Source organism: Erithacus rubecula (assembly GCF_903797595.1).
Source record: "Erithacus rubecula genome assembly, chromosome: 4".
Lineage (NCBI taxonomy): Eukaryota > Metazoa > Chordata > Aves > Passeriformes > Muscicapidae > Erithacus > Erithacus rubecula.
Window position 1 is genome coordinate 63,292,536 of NC_136686.1, and position 18,833 is coordinate 63,311,368.

Here is an 18,833-nt window from a genome sequence, read left to right on the forward strand (position 1 = left end):
GAGGTGCACTTGATGTGTTTAGTTGTTGGATGGTTTGTGGCTTTTTCAGATTCAATTTCTCTTGGCTTACTCAGATAGTAAACAAAGCCAGACCAGTAAAACTGATGTATGTTACTGTTTCCATTTAACATCACAAAAGATTTTGCTCTGCTTTGTTTTGTAAAGATGTTGTAGTTTGGTAGTAATCACAGTGCAAGTAGTTAATTAGCAGGAAATCTCATTTAAGGTGTTTAGTGAAAGGTCATTGTTCATCAAGAAGTGGGAAATTAGAACAGTTCTGCTTTTAAAACACTATGGAATCCTGTACTTCTTGCAGAACTTTGATAGTACCAGAACTAAATTTGTAATTGTAAAAAGGAATATCTTCCAAAGTGAGTGTCTGCAGAGCTCTGAAGTGGTAAGACAATATATTCTTAGTGTTAAACATGGTAATTGGCTCAGAAACTTTGAGACTCTGCTCTTATAAAGCCCATTTGTGAGAAAGGAAGAGAGAGACTCTAGAATTAGTTATTTTAGTCCTTCTCTCAGAGTTTTTGCAGGTTTTTCCTCATTAAATACTCTTGATATTTCTATTGGTCAAGGCATCTGGGTTTTATACCCTGTTGTATGACTTCATTGATATCTAAAATGAACCTCTTTAATCTAAGATTTTTATTGTGAGCAATTCTGCTTTTTATCCAAAAAAAAGGATCATATTGATTTATTTATGTTGGACAAAATCAGACAGTTGATACGGATCCATAACTGGAAATAGGCTTTTTTTTATTCTCTCATAGATTCTTACTTTAGATTATTTATTTAGATTTTTTTTAAATTTTTATATAGTTCCTGTCTGTAAAACATACAGGAAGGAAGTCAACACAGAAGAAAAAGATTTTTATATAATTGACATCCTTTTCCAAAACTGCTCTTGATGCATCTTATTAACCTTGGTAATACACAGAGTAAAACCAAACTAAGAAGGACCTTTTAATCAGGCTGAATTAAACAGGCCAAATTACATTCGCCTTTGGAATAATTTTTAATTTAGATTTTGTGGAGTTGATTGTTGCTTTTGAAGAGTCATCCTGTCTGGGACAAGTTGGTACCTACCCATTGAATGAAAGTGTTGGGTTTAAATTTCTGTTTCAAGCTTTGAAGTTACCGAGGGAGGAAGAATTCTCAATTTCTGGAAGAATGCCTCAGGGTTGTCCCAACGTTTTCACATGTACTTGTTGTTCTTTTCATCTGCACAGGGTAGCTAATAGATGGAAATTCACCAATGTACTTCAAAGTAGAATCAGATAAAGATTTAAAGTTTCAGCAGCTTAGTATATTACAAACATTTTTTAATTTAAAGAACTATTAAGAACTTGGATGGTTCTCTAGCTTAGACTGGTACTTTTCTGTGTAGATTATTTTTTTCTTCACTAAAAAAGCAAGGAGATATGGTGATGTGCCTTCAGCCTAGAAAACACACTGTGCTCCCCTGCCATCTCTGCCTTCTGTTACCTTCTCCAGCCCCATACTTCCTTTCACCTGCTGTGTGCAAAACAGAAGAGGCAGATGTGCATGTACTTGTTCATTCACTGCTTGCTGCTCACACCTGGCTGGCAGGGTACCCTAATCTGGTTTTCCTCCTGAGTCTCCTCATTGCCCCCAGAGCTCTCTCCTGGCTCACAGGAACAACACTGGTTGTTGGGAATGCTGATGTTTCATGATGTTTACAAAACATGGACTGTCAGTGTGTTCACAAAGCTGCCTTTGCCTGGTGCTGAGTGTCTAAAACGTGAATACAAGAGTCACTGACTGCTGACACAGATATTCAATATTACATCAGTCACAGATTCCCAGTTTCTCCAAGACTGGTTGAATAACTTTACTGAACATTTCACCTGCACTTTGTAAATGATGAGGGAACCTCATTAGTCTCCAGTTTGGCCCCACTGAGAGCAGTGTGTGTGCAGCAGGTGATGGGTGTGTGTCTCCAATGAGATTACCAGAGATTGGAGAACCAGACAGAGCAGACTTTCAAACATAATCTGTTTAACAGCTTATTCCACTTTTCCCCTTCATTTATCCCATCTGTCTGTTTGCTGAGTAATGTAGATCCCTGCTCAGGTGGACTATAGGAATACTTTCCATTAGGTGTATTAGCAGATTGGCAGAGGTTACCTCCTGTGATTGTGTCTGTGATTGTATTGGCTACTTAAGCATTAATTTAGCTTGGTAATGAAACATTTTTTCTAATCATTAAAAATGAAATAAAGTTTTAGAAATTAAATTTAAAATGTCAAAATATAATAGTATCCTAGTTTAAACTGCCCTAAAGCTGGCTATCCAGGGCTAAACTGGGCTGCTTTCTGCTCCCAGATTATACCCACTGATGATAAAGTGAAAAACTGCATCCATGGGACAGCTGGTGCAATATAGGTCAGCTGAGTCACCTTCTTCAGGTGCCTGGCTTCCCTGGAAAAGGATCCAATTATGCCAAGCTTAGACTTAAATACCTGAGTGGCAATACCTAATTTTAGGACAGGTTTCTTGCTGAGTCTTTTAATTGGCAGCAGCCTTGTCCAGTTGTTACTATTCCGGGGAGGTTTAATGTTGAGGCCACTCACGCTGCTGTGAGTCTTTGTTCCCGATCACTGATGAAGAAAGTGGTGGCTGATGTGTTTAGAAGGAAAAGGTTGCAGGCCTTCTCTTGAACATCTGTGATGAAAACCATTGCTGGCAGTTCCTTCTGCAGGAACATCTGGAAATGCAAGTTCACATGTGGGGTAGCTTGGGTTTATCAAAGCTGCGGATGCAATTTGTAACTTTTCGTAATTAACTTCTGTGTGTTAACTCTACAGCAAAGTGTAAGTGTAAATGGCAGTGAAATGTACATGTGTAAATTCCTGTGTAAAATGATGCATAGAAAATGTATTTAACGTTCTTGTATTTGCTTTTCTTCTGCCTGAAATCCCAGAAATGTTGCAGTCCCTGGCACAGCGTCCAGCTCCAGCAAATACTAATCGTGAGCGGCGGCCTCGTTACCAGCATCCGAAGGGAGCACCTAATGCAGATCTAATCTTTAAAACCGGTGGGAGGTAGGACAATCTTCCTTTAAATGTGGTAATTCTGGTTCTAGGCAAGTAATTACCTTCATAATTGAAACAGATAATGATCTCTGCAGTGAGTCTTTGGGCAGTCGTTTCCATTCTAAAGCGTTCTCTTAAAATGCCAAGCAGTGTTTTGTGCTTCTAATACAGTGTCTGTTCCTCCGTGACAGTTTGGAAGCCAAAACATTATTTTTCAGTTGTGAAATGACTGCTAGAATCTGAGCCTCTTTTTGTAGGGGGAAAGATACAAGTCTGCTTTCTCCAAGAGAGGGGGAGACCATTTCTTTTCTTTAGTATCTGCAGAAATTCTCATTATGGTATTTCTGTGAGGTGAATTTGACAGCTATTCTTCTTTATTTGTTGCCCTGAATGGAAAGTAAATATAGTAAAGGTGGGAAGACGGAGGAGAACTTTCAATTTATGGTGTGCAAGAGTGTACCAAAACCAGCATTAACATGAAAAGAGTCATTCCTGATGGCTTAATAGTTGTTCTGAGGCTTTAGTGTGTGTCTTTTCTCACTCAGAGTCAGCTGGCAAATAAAACATTAAATTAGCCCTGCAGCACACATTTGAATAGACAGAGTTTCAGGTGAAGTGCAGACTTGCTTTCATGTTCCTCTTTTCTTTGCAAGTCTATTTTGAAAATGGATTGATAGGAGCAGCAACTGGGAAGGGAACAGTTTACCTCCTAATGGATCTGTCTTTGTAAGCTGCAAATGAGTTAATGTAATGTACTATTTTTGTGTTCCAGTACCATTTCCAACTTCTTCATGGTACATATTTATGATCATTTGATAATGTCCTGATGATCATTCACTCCATTGCAACCTCATACAGACACTGCTTGTACAAAAAATAATTTTTTTAAAGATTGCAGTTTGTTTTAAATGTTTTTTAAAAATGAACCACATGTAACTCAAAATGAGCAATGCTTTCCATTTAGTTTTTTCATATCACTGTGACCTAAGGCCGTTTTAGGAATACAAAGTGTTCAGTTACACTGAATTGCCACAATACTTGCAGGTGTTTCACTAACAGCTGCAGCCTTCTGTTCTTTCAGGCACGACCTGCATGTTGCAGTTATTCTTTAAATACAGCAACCAGACAACTGGATGGGATATCTGTAGATTTCTTTTGAATTATTTTCTTTAGAAAACTTATTGTATTCTGATATATTGTAGAGAAAATATCATTTAGGATTTCACTGTAAAGTAGGTCAGATGTTATCCAGCAGTCTGAGTAGTGTTTGCTTATTCAGGTGCCATGCACTTGCAGTTCTAATGTTCTGTATGATGGAGTTTACTCTTTGTTCCTTTTAATCCATAAGCTCCTTGGAGCAGAGACCAGGCAGTTTGTTTCAGCAGGTATATTTTATCTGTTTGTACTGCAGTGCTCTGCCTGGCAGTCATGCATTGACTGAGCCATCTCAGCCTGCAGTGAGGCACTTTTCCTAATTCCATTTATTTATTACAGACTGTGGGTCCACCACTGACACAGATTGTTTGTTGCCTACATTCTTGGAGCCTCTGATTTGTAGGATACATTAAAATTGTCTTCTGACTTTAGGTGGCACTGCAGTCTCTGCCCAGACCCCCCTCACCTCATGCTTTATTAAAACATTGCCCTGTGGAATCTGTGGATGCTGGAGGATCTTGCTGAGCAGATAGGAACTGAGCTGCTAATTTTAATATCTGTGTTTGAGAAGGTTTCACATTCCTACCTGGTAGAAGAATGGTGTAACACAGATGTTATCACTTCCATAAGGACACTGTGTTTGTGTTGTTGCTGCTGCTTAGTACATGAGCACAACTGAAATGTTATTTTCTTGCAAAATAACTCAAACTTACTGGAAGTAATAGTTTGCTGCTTTCTTCAAGGTATACAATATTTTCTTTTAAAGTTCTTGAGGCTAAGGATAATCTAAGCAAATAAATCTCCTGGTTGATTCCACTGTAATGCACAATGTGACAGGTTCTGAAAGCTGAGGTAGGAATGAGGCCATTCTTGCATTTCAGGGAGTGTTGAAAGTAGAGAAATTGATTTCTTGTTTTTACCTTTGCTTTTGTGTTGCTAAACATGCCTAAGCACAGGTGTTTCAAACACCTTTTAGGAAGTCAAATCCAAATCTACCTATTGTAACAGTTCATTTCAGAAATTAATGAAGGTAGCATTGGGTTCTTCCATATGTTTTTGAACAGCTGGATCTCACTAAGCAATTAGCCCTCTATATGTTTTTTTAAAAAGAGAAATCTTTTGCAGTTTTTACTTTATTTCTCCTCTGTTAATGTCCTTGTTCTGTACTAAGTGGAACACTAAAATGCAATGAGATTTATAAGCTTTGTCAGATTTTAGTATGTGCAAAATGCTGGATCAAAATGTTTGTTTGGAATTGCCTGCTTGTATTGCCTCAGGTTTTGATACCTGCTTATCCTGTGAGGAGGAGATTCTTTCTGGACTTAAATATTTAAGACTTGCCTTAAAGATAATTTACTGTGACTCCTTGAAAAGTAGGTTTCCTTGATTTGCTTTAGCAGAACTGAGAAGAAAACAATTTTCTCTCTTGCCTGCAGTTCTGCAGCATTTCTATTGAGAGGCCTTTGGCTCTCAGGCTATTAAACTGCTACCTTCAGGAAACACAAAATTCACTAGAGTAATTTTTTTTTGGTGATGGAATTACCATAAAAATAGACTTTTACCACTAAGAACAGCTTCTTAGAATATAAAGTAGTTTTCCTTTGTTTAAGAGGATTGAGATCCATTAAATGGCTTGGTTTTAAAAGTGAAATGAAAATAAACACGTTATAGAAAATAATTTTAAAAACATTGATTAAAGTTAGATTTCTCACTGTAATTCATTTGTTGAGAAGCAGGGCCTTACCAAGGATTTTATCTTGTTAACCTCTCTTTATTAAAAGAAGTAGCCTCAAAATTTGTTGCTGTTTTGAAAGTATAGTACAGGGCCTGCCTGTGTACAAAGTTCCCCTGGGGATGCAGGTATAGGCTGGCAAACCAAATCATATTCAAGTTAAATGGTGATCTCAGGTCTCCTATTTACATCTGACTCTTACTTCTCTTTAACCCATTTAATAAAGAAAAATGAAGCATAACAGTAATAACAGGATGCTGAGATTTTATTAGCTAAACATTTTCATCATGAAGAATATTGCATTAATGCTGAAAAATCAGAGTTTGGATAATAAGAAGAAATGTGAATTTAACATGATTTCCTGTTTCAGCTACTGGACCAACACAATTCATACATCACCTGTCATGAAGCTGATGTATTGAAACACTGCTTTATGAAGCTTTGAATTCACTTCTTACTGAGATGAATCTTTCAAATACAGCTAAGAAATGCCAAACCCCTTTTCAGCTGTTTGATGGGAGGAATATGAGGGGGGGCTCCAAATCCTGCAGCTGCTTCTGGTGGACTGCACTGGAGCTGAACAAAAGAATAGAAAAGCCTCAGGTGCTTGCCTTGGCAGGATGGTGCTTGTTGAGCTCTTCAGGCTGGGTGTGAGTCTAACCCAGAGAGCAGAGTTGGAGAGACACCTGATCACAGTTCAGTTTAGAAGGAATGGAAGGCAAAATTCTATTTAAAAGCCATGCTCAGTTAGAAAGACTCCTGTGTTTGAAGAGGTTCTTTCAATACAAATAATAACTGCCTGCCAAAAAGCCCTGCAGCTTTGTGGCCCTCTGGAAACCACCTACCAATCCCCAAAACACCCCCCTGCTCCCAACCCACTATACACAGACTTTGATTTTACTTTGTCAGAGCATTTTATTTTTGGTGGATAGATGATAATACAAAATAACTTGCAGAAGTTAAGATTCTCTTACTTAGGTGAGTCCAGCTTCTGTGTTTTATTTGAATTCAGATGTTCACAGTATAGGATGTGCTAAGTCAGATGTGATAGAGTTTTAATGAGCACCTTGGTGTTTTCTTATTCATGGTTTTGGGTGATTAGGAGAGAGAGAGAACAAAGAACATGGAAGCTGAGATTAGCTGAAGAGGGAGTGAACTGGGAGAGGAGGTGTTTGGAGCTGGAAGTTTGTGAGGAGATGTGTGAAAAAATGCAGCAGTGCAGAAATGCAGACTGTTGTGGATTGGAGGGCACCAGGGGATTAGGGATAAGTGTGAAACCCAACTTCAAAGGTCTCCTGTGTCAAGAAATAAAGAGATTTTTGTGATCTTGTGATGTCAGCAACATGCAGAAAGGAGTTGATTATTGATATTCTCCTGGGCATTTCTCAGTTAAAGCTGTAAAGTTGTGCTGCTGACTGAGCTCCCCCAGCTTCACCCATTCATAGCCTGTGGTGATGTTTGTGTGTTTTCATGGCTTCCAGTTTTGTGCTCCAGCCATGGTTTGTTGCAGAGGTTCTGTGTATTTTATTTCCTGTCAGTCACAGGTGGGCAGTGTTAATGCTCAGCATGGTGTGAGAAGCCCAATGTATGAATTTCATACAAATTAATGATGTGTCAGTGGCAGGAAGGGGAGTGTGGGAGGGGACTGCAAAGAATTGATTCATTTTGCACATAGAGCTCAAGATAGTTTTAATCACATCTGTGTACTGAGTTTGACCTTGCCAAATACAGGTTTGGATCAAGTTCAGTAGGTCAGACACAAATGTTAAATACCTGGTTTGGAAAAAACTACTACTGCTCTTTTTGGCAGCAGCACATGTCTGGAATTCCCTGAAACAGGGATCTGCTACCAGCATGTACTGGTAGCTGCTGGTTTGGGAGAGAGTTATTTTGACCAAGTTGGAGACATGCAACCAGTCCCAGCCTTTGTCCTTCCCTTCCCATCAGCAGTAGAATTATTTTTTTAAGGGGAGATAGAGAGTTAAAAGCATGATCCTGCAATTCAGTGATGTCTGCCCTTGGTTGTAACATTCTGCAAGTGAGATGTCAGTCTACTAAATAAATAAAAATTAAAGTTATTTTCTATGGAAAGCACATAGCCAGTGTTCTGATGTTGATAAAGAATTAGAATATTACATTATGTAACACTAAAAGGTGGTTAAAACCAAATAATACAAGCAGTGCTGCAGTGATTTCTGATGGTGGATCAACTTGGGACTTCCTGGCAAAAATACACAGCATTTTTATATAAACAAATACTGGAAATTAAACCAAAGCAGCGCATACAAATACAAAACTAGTGTGAAAGCTTCATCTGGTACAAGAGATGCAAAAGTTACTATGTTGAGTTAACATATCTGTAACATTTTCCTTGCAAGATCTTCAGTAAAAACCAGGTTTAGATCAAATGACTGTTGAACAAACACTGGAGGATTATGAATTGATGTAAAGAAACATGAACTGTTGTGTTGACATGGTAAAAAGCCTGGGTGTGTAGCCCTGCAGCTTTCTTGGAATTATAAATGTTAAAGTTTTATTTTGCTGTCTAGTATTAATTTTAATTTGCAGCCTAAAATCAGCTGAAAAGGAGTCCAGATGCAGTAACTGCTGTGTGAATTCAGTGACACTGGGGTGACTTTACTGCCCTGGTCTTGCTGAATCCCCTGACTACAAACTGGTGTCATTCTTCAATGCATTTGTATGTTCTTAAGAGAATTAAATGTGACTTTCTGTGGGTAGGGCTGCGTTTCATGAACAACAGATGGTGGAAGATTTAAATGCACCTGTTGACTCTAAAAAGGGTTCTAACCAATAATTTGCCTACAGAAAGCCCTTTGTAACATTTCTGCAGAGCTTCTAAGCATTAAGAAACTGCACAGAAAGATGAAAACCATTTACAATAACTCATTTTTTCAGTAAATTCGCAGCTGTGCTTCAGTAGTTCATTTCGTCTGGGATGATAAGGTGCAGATTATCCCCCTGCTTTTGCCTGGTGGGGTCTTTTGAAATGGTTGTGCAGCAAAGAGGAATCTGTACCTTTCTGTTAGAGTATCAGAATGAGGGGCAGCAGAGCTGTGGGCACCCCGGGTGATGGGATTCCTCTCTGTGCTCTTCCCGCAGGAGACGCTGATCCACCGCCAGTGTCATTTCATCAGGTCCCGTATCTCTGGTGTTGTGGAGTCCTCCAGCGATTAAACGAGAGCAGTGGACACATCTCAGCATGTCAGTCTAGAGCGTTCAGAACCGAAACCTGGGACAGGCTGGGGCCGTGGGGCACGAAGAGCAGCCTCCCCTCTCCCCCCCCACCCCCCCAAAAAAAGCTTTTTGTTATGGGAACCGCCTTGAGGGTCAATCTTCTCATGGGAGCAGGAGCGAAGAGCGAGATGGGGAACTTGACCTGCAGCAGCTCGGTGAGAGCCGGGAGCAGCCTGGAGCTCGGATGATTACACTGGAATGGGAAAGGCCTTTGGCAGCTCAGCCTGCAGGGAAATAAAGCTCTGAACTGGCCACAAGTTACATTGTCTCCGACTCGAGCACTTGGTGGAAGGATGGTCTTTGGGGGCTGCAAATCTACAGTAGAAAAACATAGAGCAAACGGCAAAATGCAGAAGAAATCCCTGCCGAGCAGGATAACTTCTCAAACACTCCTCAGCGAGGATGTTCTTGGTTAAGGAAGAGCCTTTTGCTGCCAGATGTGCCAGAAAAGGGGGTGGGGAGGGGTGAAAAACTGAAGAGCCAAGGAGGTAAAATACCTGTTAAGGTTTAAAATAGAAAGTGAAGTTGATGAACACGGGGTGTTAACTCGTAATGCTTGGAACAGCCTGACACCAGCCTAAGGACAGGGATATAGTTGAGCCCATTGTATGTATCATTGAAAACCAAAACGTGCCAGTCAGCATAGCAGGAGGATGTCAAGCAGCGGATCCAAATATTTTGTTGATCTTCATGGGTTGGTAAGCCTCTGTGTCTATTGAAACAAACAAAAAGTTTAAAAACAAAAAAAAGATTTAAGTCTGGAAACGTAGAATTTTTATTTTTTTCTAAGTAGAAATGAGGTTTCTTGGTCTGTTTCTGACAATCTGTTATTTATTAGCATAGGGTTTTGTTTGCTTTCAGATAGAGGTAGTTCATTGAGTTAAAGAGCCCATCTGTATGTTACTACTAATTCTTTTTTCTAGCTCTTTTAAAATCCTTTTTACCACTGGTTTTGGTTTCTGCATGTAGGAAGAGAGACTTGTAAAATTGTAACATTTCATACAGAAATGCCGCCCGATCTTCACCAGCTTCAGAAATCTGACCTTTGCCAATGCTGCAATAAAGTGTTGTAATTTAGAGTCGGTGTCTGCCTCTTGACATTCACTTTGGTCTTTGGAAATGATGTTTTGAGGGGTTTGTGGTGTATTGTGGGCTGTAGTTTGCACAGGAGTTCCAGGTCTTTGATTCAAGTCTTATGTGATTTTTTTTCATACTCTTTTCTTTCCACATGAAATTCATGGGTGCATTTATTAATCACATTTGTAACTCTGGGCTCCTCCAGGAATGTCTCCTACACCAATATGACCATATCCACTGGTCAGATGTAGCTCCCACTTCCCCAAAGAACAATGCCTACCCATTCCTAATAACAAATTAAGCATCTGATTGTGGTTCAGACTAGAGTCAGCTTCTTTTCTCAACATGTTGCTTAGTTTCAAAAGCATTTAATTTATCCAGGTTGAGAACTGAATAAAAATTAAGTATTAGCTCTGTGTTATATGTGTCAATCCAATGCCTTGGATGAAATTGGAATCAATGGAAATGTCTTTATAAAATTATTAGCTAAAAATAGTTTAGAGTCAGTTGGGGATTTTCCTGACTTCAGACTGAAATCAGAAAACAGTTCAGTGAAACCATCTGAAGTTTAATTTTAAAATTAATTTTTCCAATGTGCCAAATGAAACCTCAAGCATCATTGTGATTGAAATAATCAGGGTTGAATGCACAGGGACAAACTTTTTAGCAGAGCCTGTTGCAGTAGGATGAGGAGTGATGGTTGTAAACTAAAAGAGGGTTGACCTAAATTAGATATAAGAAAATTTTTACAGTGAGGGTGATGAGACTGGCACAGATTTCCCAGAGGGGGTGGATGCCCCATCCCTGGAAACATGCAAGATTTCAACCTGATGTATTTGCAGCTGTCCCTGCTCATTGCAGGGCTGTTGAACTGGTGGCTTGTACAGTCCCTTCCCTTCCAACCCAAACCATTCCATGATACACAGAAAAACCCAGTTCACCTCTGCCTTATTCCTTGCCTTCCCATGTGCTGACCACACAGCTCATGGTGTGGCTGCTGCTCCTGCTGCTTGCACAGCAGTTTCACCACCTGATCCACATGCAGCTTCCTGCTGCAGGGATTGCATGGCTCCTTCTCCTGTCTTTAGGATCCTTTGCTTTCCTTTAGAGGGTGTTTCATTAAAATTGTCACGTGTGCAGCCTGGGATTGATACAGAATGGGGCATGGCCTCTCTTTTGCTCAGTGTCTGTCACCTCTGAATATTGCTGCTTCACCCAGATTACATGATGTTTATTTTAATTAATGAATTTATATTTAATGTCATTGCTTCTCTTTCCCTGCAGTGCAGTGACCCCTGTGTCTGGTCACTGGGGGAGTCATCCCAAATTCAACCTGTGGCACTGTTGGATGGGGCAGAGGAAGTTCCCTGGGAGCTTTTCCCATGGGATGCTGGTTGAAGGTGCCCTTGCAAAGAGCATTTCTGCAGCAGTGTTCCTGACCCTGCAAGGAGTTAAGTCTGGGAAAACATATGTAGATGAAGGAGAAACTGTTTCATGTCCTTGATTATGTGAAAGATTTATCTTATCATTCTGTGGAAAGAATTTGGGCTAAAGTCAGGCCCTGGCATTTGGGGTTGTCCTCACTGATGTGAGGCTCCTTGAGCTGACAGACAAAGTGTGCTGTAGGTCTGTACTCAACAACTATGCCTCAGTTTTTGATGGCAACTTCTCTTCCCACATCTCTCTAGTCTCCAAAGCTTAAGGCAGGGACTTGGGGGAATTAAGTCCTTTCTATCATAGGAGACAGATTTGTGACCAGCTGCTGAACGTGCCCGAGTCCCCCTGACCTGGCAAGATGGGTCTGGGGCCATCCCAGGCTGCTGGGAGGGGCTGTGAGCAGCCTGCTCTGCTGAAAGGGGTCCCTGCCCACGGCAGGGGTGGCACTGGATGAGCTTTAAAGTCCCTTCCAACCCACCCCATTCCATGATTTATGCTGCATCACTTGAAAGCCTCTTGGAGCTGAGGAGCTGCGTTGGCCCCTGCTCAGGGATGGAGCCAGGGTGTCTGGGAGGCTCTGGAATTGGAACTTGACCCAGGAATGTCAGTACTTGCAGACAACACCTTGAACTCCAGCTGATGCTATTGGGCATCTTTCTCTACCCATAACATAATTTGATAAAAAAAAGCTATAAATCTGTTTTTATTCATGAATTGCTGAGTTTGCAGATTTGCTGTAATCTCAACTTCCCAGGCCTGCAGCCTTAGAAATCTCTTGGGCTGTTTCTGTTATGTAGATACAAATATAAAGCACATCCATGCACCTGTGCCACAGCACAGACCCTTTTCTGTATATTCAGGCTTAGAAAACCACCTCTATTGTGGAGTTTGTGTGCTTTCCTCAAGCTGTCAGCATTTTTCCTGTGGCTGTGGCAGCAGAGCAGTCACTGTGTGCTTGGCAGGGCAGCAGGATGGGCTGTGAGGAGCTGCTGTGTCCAGCCCAGGCACCGTGTGCCCTCACCAGCCTGACTGAATGTTTCCAAAACCAGTCCATCCATAATGATGCCATGAACCTGCTGTTGCCCCCTGATGAATACATCCATTTTTTCCTAATTTTTTCCCCTTCTTTGATCTTCATCACTTATTTGCTCCACACAGGTTTTCCTCAGCCATGCACCCTTCTGCCCTTCTGAAGGCACTTCTCTGAGGTGACACTTTGCTGTCTCTTCTCAGAGCTCCACTATAAACTATAAGAGTTTTTTCCAGCTACTCCTAAGGAAATCCCAGTGTACTGGGAATAGGAAATGAATTGAGTGGGACTCAAACAAATGAGCAAATGTCAAAATATTTACTTGCATTGTTTGAACTATAAACTTTGCTTTAAAGTTATTATTGTCAGGGTGTGATTGTGCCCTTAAAACACTTTGTGTTTGTGATCCTTGTTCCTTACACAACAGTGTTCTGTAAAAAAACCTCTCTCTCTCCCTCCCTCCCTCCCTCCTTCCTTCCTTCCCTCCACTACCTGGATCCAAGCTCTCAGGCAAACAAAAATGGTTGAGACACTTAAAAAGGAGGAAGACATTTAGCTATTGCTCATGTTGATTTGTTCTTTGACATTTACCTGCAGGAAGAAAGTTTCTGTTGTCCAGGGGATAAAGGGGAGTGACATTTGCTGCTGAGAACGAGTCACAGTCAACAGCCCAAGAGCTTGAAGGCTTTGCTGTATTTACCCCTTAATTGTTTTGGGGATGGTTTTTTCAATTTTTAAATTATTTACACTATATCTATTATATACATATGCACATATATCTGTCTGTTCATGGTGAACTAAAAATCAGAAGTTCTCTCCTGGGAAGCAAGGTTTTAATTTCAGAAGGTTTGGGCTCACTGCTGTATTAATCCCAAACTGAATTGCTACAAGTTGCTGGAAGTTGCCTCCCTGGAGTGATGGAAATGAAGATAACCAAGTGATGAGAGGGAGCTCAGAGGCAGCTTTGGCTGTTCTTATCTCTGTTCTGAGCAGCTTTTTAAGTGGTGATGGGAGCTCTGGCTTCCTCCTTGGGCTCGGGGCAGGAAGAGCCTTTTCCTGGGAGGAAGACACAGCTTCAGTCCACTTCTGTCCAGGAATCCAGCTGAGCTGTTCCTGGCAGACACTCATCCCTCCTATGGCAGACTTTCTTTTCCAGCAGGAAGATGGACACAGCAGCTGGACTTACACAGTCTGACTCTGCCTTTCCTACTGAAATGCCCAAGAGGGGTAAATAAACCCCTCAGGTTGGTCCCAAATCCCACACCCATGAAAACCAGGGGTTTATTAGTGGCTGTGAGTGTTAGCTAAGATAAAATCAGAGCAGCTTTTGGGCTCACAGAATGCCTCCCTGTTGCTGCAGGGTGACACTGCAGAGAAAAGTCTCTGCTCTCAGCATGGCACAGAGCAAAAGGGTTTGTTCAGGATGCACCAGGAATTGCACACAGTGCCCATTTCCTGGGCTCCAGCTCACTGGGAAACTCATGCCATAAATAAAAATTAAACCTGATCAGGCAAACTAAAATCCATTTAGGAGGCAGGAAATGTTCCACAGTAATGAAGTTTGTGTCGTGAAGCCTGAAGACCCTGTGGATCCTCTGCTGTTGTGCAGGGCTGGATATTGAAAATAGCAATGTGCTGACAACTGTTTCCTAGTTAAGTATGAAGAAATAGTCTCCCTCCTGCCACAGCAGCTTGTAGGGATACTCTTTTCCTTCTGGTCATTCCACCCTCCGAGCATCACTACAATGGGTGGCTTATCTTCATTAATTAGAGTATGAACAACTCCTGGCACACGTGAGTCTGAAGTTCCAGGCTGCTGGATTTTCTCCTGGGCTGGCAAGGGAATGCTACCAAAGGGGCAGGTGTGGTGGTGGGAGAGGAAGGCTGATTCAGGATTACTCCATAAGCCTGGAAACCCAAAGGTCAAGCTCATCTCTGCTCTTTTTCCCTGGCTTAACGTCACTGCCTTGTTTCCCAGCTTGGAAACACAGCCCTTGCCCTTCCTTGTGGGAATGGATAAGCAAGCAGAGAACAGATAAAAGTTGCACAGTTTTCTGATGCTGACAATAACAGAGTCTCAGGGAGTTAAGAGCTTCCTTTGAAATTATGGGAAAAAGTACATCATGAACGTTTGATGGTGAAGTTGACCTCCCCAGCCCTGTGAGGAAATGAGCAATCCCATCCTAACAGAGCAGGGAAGGGACTTGCACGGAAGCCCCAGCCAGCAGTGAGAGGAGGATGCTGTGACAGCTGCCCTGGGCATGAGCTGGGCTGTGCCCAGCAAGGGCTGGGGGCTCCAGGGCTCTGCTGCTCTCCAGGCTCTGGGAGGACTCGCACAGGATGCTGCACTGAGCTGCTCAATCCCTCCTGGGCTGAACAGGGCCTGGCTCAAGGACATGGAACCTCCCAGGGGTTGGTGTGGGGCTTTGGCAGGGAGAGGAGTGTGCACTTACTGGGAGAGCAGGGACAGGGTTTTGTGCACCACCTCACAAAGAGAAGTGTGATGTTCAGCTGTAACCACTGAAGGAGTCGTGCCCCAGCTCCGGCTGGTGCCTGGGTGGAACTTCCCAGCCCACATGCTTTCCCAGTAACTCCTGTAATCTTCCATTTGCAAAGCAGGAAAGGGAGAGGAGGGATGTCCTGGCTCTCCTGCTGCAGCATTCAGTGTCAGTGGGATGGAGGCCCTGCTGAGCCTCACCTCCCAGCCCCACCTGCTCCAGGTGCCTCCGAGCTCCACACGGGGCTGGAGCAGAGCAGGAGCTCTGCAGCAGATAAGGTGAGGCAGCCCTTTGCCTGCTGCAGGTTCCAGGGCTCAGGTGGCAGCTGGGGCACGTGGCAGGGGCTGAGCTGCTGGGAAGGGCAGGGGAGGGTGCACAGGCACAGCCACAGGGCAGGACTGAGGCCAGAACTCTGCAGAGCTGGGGCAGCAGCTCAGCACAGCCCCTGACTGCCTGTAGCACAGCCTGACTGAGTGTAGCAAAAAAAGAAAGATGGGGAAAAACCCCCCAAACCAGAAAACTTCACCCTTCATGTAAGGACACTGTAACAGCTGCATTTCTTGATGATACAGACACCCCTCTGAGAAGAAAATAATGGTCCTAGGTAAGAGTGCCTCAGCAGCTTTGGGAATTGGTTTGTGATTCCTGGGGCTCTGTGAAACATTCATTAAAGCTCAGGGGCAGGTGCAAAGACCCATGAACAAAAAAGAAATTGAAGCTGAGTCGCTCCTTCAAGCCTGCCAGCTGGTTTATCTACCACTCCTTGTGCCTGCTCAGTTTAATCCCAGAGTTACTGGAGCCTCTCCTGGTGTTCTTTTTTTGGCCAGTTGGAAGTAGCAGCAGGTAATTATGGCCCAGTGGAAAATAATCTTTCCTGGCAGTTCCCTTGAGGTAAGAATGCATCTGAACATTTGGTGATGTAGTCAGGGATGCACCGAGGACTTTTTAGGGAAGGCATTTCCTCATCTGGGAGGAGTCACCTAACATGGGAAGAGAAGCCCCGTTCTGGGGAAGAAAAAAGACCAAATAAAAACAAAACACACAAGACAAGGGTGTGTTCCCTTAGAAGGGTTTGGCTCCATCCAGTCTAAGGACCCTCCTTACTGCAGAGGAAAAGATATTTATAGTTAGGAAATCAGCTTTGGGATGAAGACTTGTCTCCCTTCGCCTCTCTGGGATGCAGGAATTATCTGAAAACAAGAGCAGGTGGAGGGCTGATGAATTAAAGGCCTCCTCTGATTGAGAAGGTTGCCAGAGTCTCTTGGGAGGCAACAGTGGAAGGCAAAGGAGTTCAGGAAGGCTGGATGTGCTTCTAAGAAGGAAATTTTAAAGGCACAGGAGCAGATGGTCCCACATGCTGAAAAATGTGCCTGCAGGGAAGGAGACCAGCCTGGCTGAACAGAGAGCTTTGTCTGGAACTCAGGGAGTGAAAGGAGTGTATGACCTTTGGAAGAAGAGGCAGGTAACTCAGAAGGAATTCAAGAGTATCAGGGTTATGCAGGGCTAAAGCTTAACTGGAACTTAATCTGGCTACTGCTGTAAAAGCAAAAAAAAAAAAAAAAAAAAACTTTCTGTAAATACAGCAGCAAGAACAGGACTGAGAAGAATCTTCATTCTTTACTGGATGCAGGAAGAAACACAGCAACAAAGGATAAGGCCAAGGCACTTCCTGCCCTCTGCCTCAGTGTATAATGGCAAGTTATTCTCTGGGTACACATTGCCTGAGACAGGGATGGGGAGCAGAAGGAAGGTCTCATAATCCAAGTGGAAATGGTCAGTGAGCTGCTGCAGCACTTGGACACACACACCAGTCCCTGGGGCTGGTGGGAACCAGTGAAGAGCCCCCAAGCCCCATTCCACCATTTACCAGCAGCCCTGGCTAGGTGGGGAGGTCTGGGTTGTAAACTGGCAAGTGTGACACCCCTCTAAACAAAGGGCTGGAAGCAAAATCCATGGAAAGGAAGGTCACAGAGCAGATCATCCCCAGTGCCCCCAGGGCTCAGTGCTGGGCCCAGCCCTGGTTACCACACTATGGATGAGCTGGACAGGGGGATCAAGGGAGTCTGCTGCTGCCATGGAGTTGATCAGCAGGAGGGCAGGAAGGCTCTGCAGAGGGATTGGGACAGGCTGGATGGATGGGCCAAGGGAATGAGGCTCAACACCAGCAAGTGCCAGGCCCTGTCCTTGGCTCACAGCATCATGGATCCCTCCAGGCTGGGGGATGAGTGGCTGGAAAAGTGCCCAGGATGAGCCACTGCTGCCCCTGAGCTGTGCCAGCCCAAGGCCCTTCCTCTGTAGCTGCCTCCAGACAAACCCCACTGGAGCTGCTGTGCCTGAGCTGTGCTTGCCTGGCTCCCCTCTGCCAGGAAGGGCACTGGGCAGCCAGCTAAGGAAGGGCTGTGCTCTTTACTTTGGTGGGTTCAGCTACACACTTTGAGCTTGTTCAGCAGAGCTCTAAGTTACTCTCTGCTGAGGCACAAACAAGACTGAAAACCTGCCCAAGTAGCTGGGTTAAAACTAAAACCTCCCTTCAGCCTTCTGCCTTCCCTGATGCCTCTATGGATAACACCTTCTGAAGTCTATTCTAAAGGGAAAATCCAAATTCCATACATGAGTGTATAAAACAGGAGTCAAAAGATCAAAAGCTCCTTCCCCAAGCTGCAGCCACTTGAAAGGCTGCAGGTGCTGGGGCAGCTGTGAGGCTTCACCTGGAGCAGAGGTGAAGCACTGGAACCTCCTTTAAGTTTCATTACAGATTGAGCCAAGTTAAATTCTCTCCCTCTGGCTCCTGGCTGGAGCTGGACACAATTACAAAAGGCCACCTGCCCTGCCATGGCTGAGACATAGCAGAGCCTGGGGCAGCCCTGCAGAGCTTGGAGACAAGGCTGCTGCACCTGCTGCTGCTTTTTGGCTACCACATCCAGCCTCAGGGATAAAAAAGTAGCTCAAGCAAATGGGAACTAATTTTTTTTTTTCTAGAGTGAGTTCTATTCTCTCTTTTATGACACATGATATTTGGACAAATGCTCAACAACACCTGAATACTTCGAAAGAAATCCTACTTCAAAAGACAGAAAAGCAGCAAACACAGATGTAGAAGGGATGGGTAGGAATGTTCTCTGACAGGGAACCTTTACCTGTGCAACAAGGAAAACTTCCACACTCAGCAGGACCACACTCACAGTAACAGCCTTGGAAACAACGTTATTCTTCTTTCATATATAAAAAAAAAAAAAAAAATTTCTTTCCTCTTGGAAAAGTCATTTTAATAATGCAAAACATTGTGAGAGAGGGGTTTTTGTCTAATTGAAACACTGTTCAGGATGAATTTCATTCCTGCAAGGACCCTGGTCACAGCTGCTGAAGCCCAGCTGTGAGAATACACATCTCTTGTCAGACAGACTTTTTTTTTTTTTTTTCTTGACCCTCCTCCAGCACCTGCCATGACAGGGTTGGGCTCTGGCTCACATCCCCAGTTGCAAAATGAAAGGTTATTAAATCAGTAATAGCCATTAAGAAAAAGTCATCTCCCTCCTCCAAGAAAGAGTCATGCTACTGGGTGGCAAAGAACACAGCAGCACCTCCCA

General features: G+C 43.2%; 1 protein-coding gene across 2 annotated transcripts in view; it reads left to right on the forward strand.

Moving 5' to 3' along the window:
• The window catches only part of UPF2 (UPF2 regulator of nonsense mediated mRNA decay), a gene marked incomplete at its 3' end in the record, with an annotated part of 53,660 nt that extends 43,379 nt beyond the window's left edge, over nucleotides 1-10,281 (forward strand). The window contains exons 21-22 of one of the 2 annotated variants that reach the window (XM_079304425.1): nucleotides 2,951-3,071; nucleotides 9,070-10,281. In XM_079304425.1, coding sequence (XP_079160551.1) covers nucleotides 2,951-3,071; nucleotides 9,070-9,079 — 131 coding nt within the window. Of the gene's footprint in view, nucleotides 1-2,950; nucleotides 3,076-9,069 lie in introns of those variants that run through there. The other variant, XM_079304426.1, reaches the window with a different exon arrangement.
• Between the last annotated feature and the right edge of the window lie 8,552 nt (nucleotides 10,282-18,833).